The sequence below is a fragment of the Lemur catta genome, chromosome 7, assembly GCF_020740605.2.
Source record: "Lemur catta isolate mLemCat1 chromosome 7, mLemCat1.pri, whole genome shotgun sequence".
Classification (NCBI taxonomy): Eukaryota; Metazoa; Chordata; class Mammalia; order Primates; family Lemuridae; genus Lemur; species Lemur catta.
The window spans coordinates 47,783,161-47,791,280 of NC_059134.1; the positions used below are offsets into that span (position 1 = coordinate 47,783,161).

General features: G+C 39.1%; 1 protein-coding gene across 5 annotated transcripts; it reads left to right on the forward strand.

Moving 5' to 3' along the window:
* Positions 1–2,659: 2,659 nt before the first annotated feature.
* CREBZF (CREB/ATF bZIP transcription factor) lies at positions 2,660–8,120 on the forward strand. 5 transcript variants are annotated; one of them, XM_045557219.1, is made up of 4 exons: positions 2,660–3,938; positions 4,150–4,227; positions 5,312–5,380; positions 7,164–8,120. In XM_045557219.1, the coding sequence occupies exons 1-2, from the start codon at positions 2,884–2,886 to the stop codon at positions 4,163–4,165; spliced, it is 1,071 nt and encodes a 356-aa protein (XP_045413175.1). In that variant the 5' UTR covers positions 2,660–2,883; the 3' UTR covers positions 4,166–4,227; positions 5,312–5,380; positions 7,164–8,120. The 5 variants fall into 5 exon arrangements, with proteins under 5 accessions (XP_045413175.1, XP_045413176.1, XP_045413178.1 ...); XM_045557220.1 differs by lacking the exon at positions 7,164–8,120 and adding an exon at positions 4,450–4,564 and having other exon boundaries at positions 5,312–6,705; XM_045557222.1 differs by lacking the exon at positions 7,164–8,120 and having other exon boundaries at positions 2,660–4,052; positions 5,312–6,705.

Below are 8,120 nucleotides of genomic sequence, written 5' to 3' on the forward strand. Positions count from 1 at the left end.
GCAACCTAAGTGCTATGAATGAGAAACTTATTGAATAAAAGTTGGAAAGTTCATGAATTGGAATTCTAGACAGACATTACAAATACACATGTGGATCTATATTTAGTTGTATGAACAATATTCCCAATATATTCATGCCAGAACAGTAGAGTTCAATGAGATAAAATGAAACAATGTGTATCTGTACATAAAAAAATTCTGACAGTATACACTCAAATTTCAATAACAGTTATTTCAGGGCAGGTTGTGGGTAATATCTTTCCAATTATTCATTTCTATATTATCTGCATCTTTTGCAACGATCATTATAATCAGAAAAAGGAAAACAAGACAGTTATGAAGGAGAGCATGAGAATAATGAGAAGAAAAGAGAGAAAGGGTGAAGAGGAGAAAACCATTTTCTGGAAGTTTTACTCTTGCTTCAGGTACTTTTTTCTCTTTGGAGGCTACATTTTAAAAACTTCCCTTTCAATTTTCTCCTTTTCTCTTACTCCAACTGGAGAGGCTCTTAAACCATATATATTTAAGCCAAAATTTTATAGTTTACAGAAAAAAATACAATAAATCAATCCATGATGTTGAATTTTGCCTAAGGAGAAAATGCAGTTGAATGGGATTGCCAGCCACACAATACACCTGTACTCAAGGCAGGCCGGAGTGTATACATCACCTTGAACTGTGTGTTGTTCTATACTTTAGCAAAACCTTTCCAAATGGGAAGGTTAAGAAGGACACAGAATCCTTTTATTTATTCTTTTAGATACCATAGGTCATACATTTTTTTGCCTCTTGCAGAATGGTTTTCACTCAGTTGAACTTTAGTGTTATGCCTCCAGCCAAAAGTGCAGACCTTTTTCATTCAACAAATATTTGTTGAAGCCTACATTGTGCCAGGCACATTTCTCGATATTTGGGAAACTATCAGTGTCCAGCTTTCCTGCAACTTGTTTTCTATTCCTCTAAGAAATAGCCATATAAAAGCAGCTATTGTTGAGGCTGTTATATGATTCGGTTTCCCATAGAGAAGTTCCTTTAAGACTTAAGAACTAGAAAAGTAGTTAAAGAATTCACATGTACTTTACTCATGAACAAACAAAGGAAAATTTATTTCTCTTTTTTGTTTGTGCTGCCAGGAAGCTTAATCTATTTTTAGCCCAACTTGAATAACTGTGCAAGATATTGCATCCATCCAATTCCAATACTAACCTTTCCCCGCTTTCAGGATTCCTTATCTTCCTATTTCATCTATATTTTCGTTGGCCTTGCTTTTTAAAAATTCAAATTGTCTTATTTTATTGCAGTCTAATGTATTTGTGAACTGCTTCAAATCTCAAATCCCTTGTGGTGTGTCTAAATAACCTAAATAATAAACAGAGAGATAAAGTCTCTAAAAGAAAAGATATTTGGGGGGAATGAAGCATTGCCAGGGAATGCCATAGCAAGCTATCTGTGTATTCAAGGAGGGAAAGGAAGACAAAGATCTTTAAAGGAAAAAATGGAAATTACATAATCGTTTTGAAATAATTATCCTTGGCTACACAGATCAATAACAAGGGTGATGCCTGTTCAGGGTTGAACAGGCAGTTGCTGGGCAGATGTCCTTGCAGAAATATTTTTTGTGTAAGGTTGTGATGGCCTTTGTGCAAGGTTGTGGTTTTTGCAGTCTTTTTGATAGCTTTTGTTATCAGGCATACAAGCTTGAGAATCTTCTCTTCATGGCCTTCCCTGGCTTTATGTGTCAGGGTTGGTTTTGTTTGTTTTGTTTTTAACATTAGTGACTCCATTTTGATCCTGACAACTTTCACAGGAACTAGGGGAACTAGATAAACAACATTAGGAAGAAACAGACAAATCCAAAATGTGGTGCATTCTTCAGGACAACTAACATGGTCTCTTCTAAAAGCCAAAATTAAGAAAACCTAAAAAGTGGAGGGAACTGTTCTAGTTTGAGAAATTAAAACAAACAAACAAAAAACCAAACTCTATACCAACCTAATGTAGTGACTCCTGATTGGATCCTGGCTCAAAAGAAAATATCTGCTTATAAAAGAAAGATTGAGAATAACTGAGGACTTTTTTTTTGGTAAGCAATGCCATACTACATTTTGTTTTTTTATTTTTAACTTTCAATTGACAAATAATAATTGTACATATTTATATGATAGTGATTTTCCATACGTAACAATGTATAGTGATCGGATCAGGGTAATTAGCATATCCATCATCCAACTGAGGACATCTTAATATGGCCCAGATATTAGATATTAGTAAATGATTGTTAATTTTCTCAGGACTTGGTAATGGTATTATGATTACGAAAGAGAACGTCCTTATTTTTAGAGATGCATACTGAAATATGTAGGGACGTGGTGTCTTGTTTGCAACTTTGGGATGATTTAGCAAAAAACAGTGCTTACAAATACCTACATAAAGCAAATATGGCAAAATGTTAAGTATCTAAGTGTTGAGTCTGGGTATTGGGCAGTATTATTGAATTGGGGAAAAATTTTGGAGCTTGTTATTATTTTAGCCACGGTTACTATGATATCACTAGAAAGCTGCAATTACTCCTACTCCGAAGCACCCGTAACTCTCGCGATACTACAGGCAGGTGGCGCGCGAAACGCGGTGGGAGGGGCTGGAAGGAAAGAGACTGACTTCCGGCCAGGCCGTCGTCTGGGTGGCGCGGTCGAGTCATCGCTGGGCCTCGCCGCTTCGGTCTCTCATCCCTCCCCGCGCTCAGGCGCGGGGGGTCGACCAGCCAAGTGAGGTGGGAGGCGACTCAGACCTTTCCCTCCACTTCGTTTTGGCCAGCGCCCCGGCTACTCGCCCTGGGGCCCAGTCTGAGGGGCCGGGGCCTACATCGGCCCGCCGCTGGGCCTCATGAGGCATAGCCTGACCAAGCTGCTGGCAGCCTCAGGCAGCGACTCCCCAACCCGCAGCGAGAGCCCGGCGCCAGCCGCGACCTGCTCGCTGTCCGCGGACCTGATCCGGGCTGCGGCGGGGGAGAAAGAGACGGCGGCGGCCGGATCTCTTGGCCGCAAGCAGCCGCACGGCGACGTGGGCGAGTGGGAGGCCGGGACGGGGAGCCGCGGCGGCGTGGCCGTGCGCGCGCCCTCGCCCGAGGAGATGGAGGAGGAGGCGGTCGCCGGCGTCCCTGGGGAAGAGACCGAGGATATGGACTTTTTGTCCGGGCTGGAACTCGCGGATCTTTTGGACCCTCGGCAACCGGACTGGCACCTGGAGCCCGGACTTAGCTCGCCTGGGCCTCTCTCCTCGTCCGGCGGGGGCTCGGATAGCGGCGGCCTGTGGAGAGCGGACGACGACGACGAGGCCGCGGCTGCTGAGATGCAGCGCTTTTCCGACCTGCTGCAGAGGCTGTTAAACGGTATCGGAGGCTGCAGTAGCAGCAGTGACAATGGCAGCGGCGAAAAGAGGCGGAGAAAGTCCCCGGGAGGAGGTGGCGGCAGCGGCAACGATAACAACCAGGCGGCGACAAAGAGTCCCCGGAAGGCGGCGGCGGCCGCTGCCCGTCTTAATCGGCTGAAGAAGAAGGAGTACGTGATGGGGCTGGAGAGTCGAGTCCGAGGTCTGGCAGCCGAGAACCAGGAGCTGCGGGCCGAGAATCGGGAGCTGGGCAAACGCGTACAAGCACTGCAGGAGGAGAGTCGCTACCTACGGGCGGTCTTAGCCAACGAGACTGGACTGGCTCGCTTGCTGAGCCGGCTGAGCGGCGTGGGACTGCGGCTGACCACCTCGCTCTTCAGAGACTCGCCCGCCGGTGACCACGACTACGCGCTGCCGGTGGGAAAGCAGCAGCAGGACCTGCTAGAAGAGGACGACTCAGCGGGAGGAGTGTGTCTTCATGTGGACAAGGATAAGGTGTCGGTGGAGTTCTGCTCGGCGTGCGCCCGGAAGGCGTCGTCTTCTCTTAAAATGTAGGGTCAAGTAATCTGCTCTTTATCCGCGTTTACCCCTTTCAACTCCCTTACACCATGTAAAACACCTTAGTGGGACATCTTCACTGGACACATTTCAGAGGAGGAAAAAAAGTAATATTGAATCTTTAAGTGTTTTAGCTAAAAGCATGAATGTGACACAGTAACCAACTCCTAATGATAACATGTGACTATTAAATCTCTCTGACAGTTTCTTTTTTAGGTGATTTCCTTCCTGCCAGGCTCCGTTGTAGGGGTTACAGAACAGTCGTTCCCGCCTCACAACCTGGTAAGGATCCATCTCTTCACGTAACGCTCATGCTCTGCTGCTTAGTCTACTTTAATGGGCAACATCTCAATTTGTGTGTGTGTGATTTTTTTTTTTTTTTTGGAAGGTGGGAGGGGAATCTAATTGGGCCCTGTCCACCCTGGAAACAGACTTGTGCTGGTCATAATGTTTTTAAGATGTTTCTTCTGATTGAAATAGCTGTTAATGTGTCCCCTTATTCAGACTTATGTGTACCTAGCTCTTCTGTCCCCAGTGTGGACATGGCCTTGGATGACATCGGTTCCAACTGTACACTGAAACCTGCTTATAGAGATACAGTTTGGAGACAGTGAAACAGGTGAAGTTGAATGGAAGTTCCGAGTTGTACAAGGTGCAAATTGGAATTCCAGTTTTAGAGCAACTTTTCAGAGGTTGACATTAAGTATTTGGGGCATGCACAAATGTGATAGTTATTTTGCTGGTGATGACAGATAATCTTAAATATTCAAGAATACCTTTTAGTTTTCAGTAGAAGATACAGAAATACAAACTATCCAGAGTAACAAATTTTAATATCTCACCATTAGAGAAGTTGGAAATTAACACACACATATCAGACTTCTGTGTTTTAGTTAATTGGAGGAAGAATAAGAATGGTTAATGAAATGTTTCTTTGAGGACCAGCCCAGTGATTACCCCATCACTGAGTATGAATAAATTGTCAAACACCTTTATTTTTGTTGTATTAAAATTTTAGGTTAAATTTATGTATGTATGATTAGATATTGAAGGTTGTGAAATGTGAATGAAAACATGTAAAGTGAGGTTTCACAAAGAATCTTACTCTGTATTTCAAAAGTATTTGTCCTATTTAAAAGTAATTCTTAAAATTGAGTGGCTCTGGCCACTTAAATGACATTGATTGACACTATTTTTCCAAAGATGGGATGTATTCTTCCCTTGAAGTACTCTGTTAACTGTTGTCCAGTTATATAAATTGAGTTGTGGTGTCCTTCAGGGTAAGAGGCATTAAATTCTTTGTGAAACATCACTGTTTGATAAAGTATATACGTATTTAGCATCCTTGTTTTTCTTTGTGCTAAAGTGGATACAGCTGTTGGGGCAGAAGAGACGGGACCAGCTGCTGGCCACATTTCCTGCTTTATTTTAAAAGGTAGTATAAGAAATGAGGAAAAAGAGGTAATATCAGGGCTTCTGCTGTCTTTTATTTTTAAAATGTTCATAATTAAAAAGTTTTCCAGCAGTCCAAAGATGTAAGTTATCTTACACATAAAATGTTTTATTTTGTTGTTATTTGGTATGAAAATGGAATCCTTGTTCTTGCACAACTGTAAACGTTTTGTTGCTAGATAATACGATTTGAGACCTAAGTTGGTCTCTGGTTTCCAGTGCATCACAGCATATTTTGTAAAATCATCTACTGCACTTAAGCATGAATGGGTAGTAGCCAAACTCACAACTTGGAGTAATGAACCTGCTTATACCTAAGGGCAGGAGCAAGCCCCTCACAATGCAGCTGCATGGATTTTTAGTGCCTACTGAATTATATATATATACATATATATATATATTAAAAAAAAACCAAAAGTAGTTGGAAAGATTATTTGAAATGACTAATTTGTGCTATCTTTATGAAATATGTTAAATGTAGCTTTTTGAAACAGAAGCCTTGAATTGAAATTTAACTAATACTTGAACATTTTGTATATATTTCTTTGTATATAATTTTGTGCAGTACCAATGACAAAAATATGGTGTCGTACGTAATAAAACCAGGTTTGTTGATCTTTCAGTTATGGGCTCAAAGAATTTATTCATCTCTAACATGAAATTGAAAAATAATGGATGAAAATAGGAAAAATTATTGTTGTTAATAATGACTGTGGGTCTTAATCAAAAGGTTCTGGAAGCAGTAAGTTTGTTTTTTTAAAAATTATACCATTCCCTTGGAATATTTTCTTCCTTATGTCAGTGCTTTTCCTGCATTATTGGAAGTTTGGGGCTGGGGAGAAAGTAGTCAAAGCTTTCTGAATTGGGATGCTTTGAAATTCCAAGTGTAGGTTTTTAGAATGTCATTTTATAAATGGCAGTTTTTTGGAATTACTTGATTAAGAAATTTTGAAAATGGAAAGATTAGTATGGCCTATTTTTAAAGCTGCTTTGTTAGGTTCCTTATGTTTTGATTGTCTTTTCTTAGTTTCCATTTCATTATTTTTTTTCTAGTTTTGGTGACTTAGTGATTTTGTCATTTTTTACATCAACTTCATGGTCTTGTTTTTACATGATAATTGCATGTATTTAGGACCTCTCTAACGGGCTTTAAATAAATTTGGTCATATTTATGTGTAAGCACATTTTACTGTAAATGTTTGGGTTTCTGAATTTAAACAGATCTGTTTATTTCAGTATGTAGTAAACAATATCTTACAGTGTCCTTTTCACTACTTGTTAATTAAAAAAGCTATGATTAATATGAAACTGTTGTCTTACTATTTTTAGAAAATTGTGTTCTGAATGATTAGTATTTGGATAAAGGAGATTTCTGGAATATAAAATGGATTGTTTTGAAATTTTCAGGTTTGGCTTTATTTACTCTAATGGTTGAAAACAATTTAGTATTGGGGGAATCCTTTTGGTTATTTTTGTGCCTCTAGGGTAAAATGAAACAGAACCAGACTAAAGATGTAGCTTTTTAATACTTGTTTTCTGATGATGGCAGGAATTCATACATTAATTGAACTAACACATCATATTGACCTATTTCTATCATATTGATTTACTGTTTCTGCACTTCTTTGACCAGACTTATCTAAAAAGTCCACGTTTGTTAAAATGTCACACCTCTGATATAATCCAACAAAAAGTATTCGAAGTATTTTAAATATTTGTGCATTTTATAATCACTGAATTAATCTCTCTTTCTTCTCTTCAAACAGCTTAGCAGTGTCTGCAAAAACGAATCTTTTCCTACAACCTGTTAACTGAATGGACTGATGGTAACAAAGTAATTGTGGGAGCCATGTCGGTCAAAAATTTGGCATCTGCTGAAAAAAATGAATGCCATTTTCAAGTTCCCAAATTACTTCTATACTGATTTCACTTTCCAGAAATGGAGATATGAAAAGATTCTCTGGAATCCTTGAAAGACTTAATAGAGATACATGAGACTAAGTTAATCTTGGAACAAAATTATACCTTTTTTTTTGTCTTTCATGGGAGTGATACTCAGTTCTTTGCATACCTTTTAAAAATTGTAACCATTGGAGAAGAGATTTATAGTATTTCATCAAGAAATATTAGAGTTTTTACATAATCAAGAGCACATTCTGTGGATTTACATTTAGTGTACTAGAATTACATAAACAGGCCATCAGTGATCACAAGGCATATCATGAGTTTGTGTTTATTTCCTGGAACATGAGAGCTAATTTGGAATACAGACAGACACCTTGCTGAGTAGATTATAAAAGTTAATGTAAAGTCCTTAATTATAAAGAGTAGTCTTTTTAAATAGATGCATTGATTTGTCTGTATATCTTTTAAAAAGTGATTATGATTAAATGTGTGGGTAGTTAATTGCAATTTAGGGTAACACCAGGATGTGTGGATTCTGAGGTTTTGGCTTCTTGAGCTTTCTCTTAGTACTTGACACTGTTTTTAATAATTTGAGGTTTCTAATGAATGGTATATTAGTTTCTACTGTTTTATATTAAAATTTCTCTAGTGTTATATATAAGGGCTTTCTTTAGTATTCTGGATGATGGGAGTGGCTTTTTTGTGGCAAATGGTTGTTTTACTTAATTGAAATATTTTTCCAGTTTATTACAAGTGTGAAAAAATACTCAAAACTCTTGATTGTTTTATTTCATTTCGTTGGACATTCCTTCACCTGG

What these genes read in the sequence shown, in the direction of transcription:
- CREBZF (XM_045557219.1), top strand. Translation starts at nt 2,884, where the DNA reads ATGAGGCATAGCCTGACCAAGCTGCTGGCAGCCTCAGGCAGCGACTCC.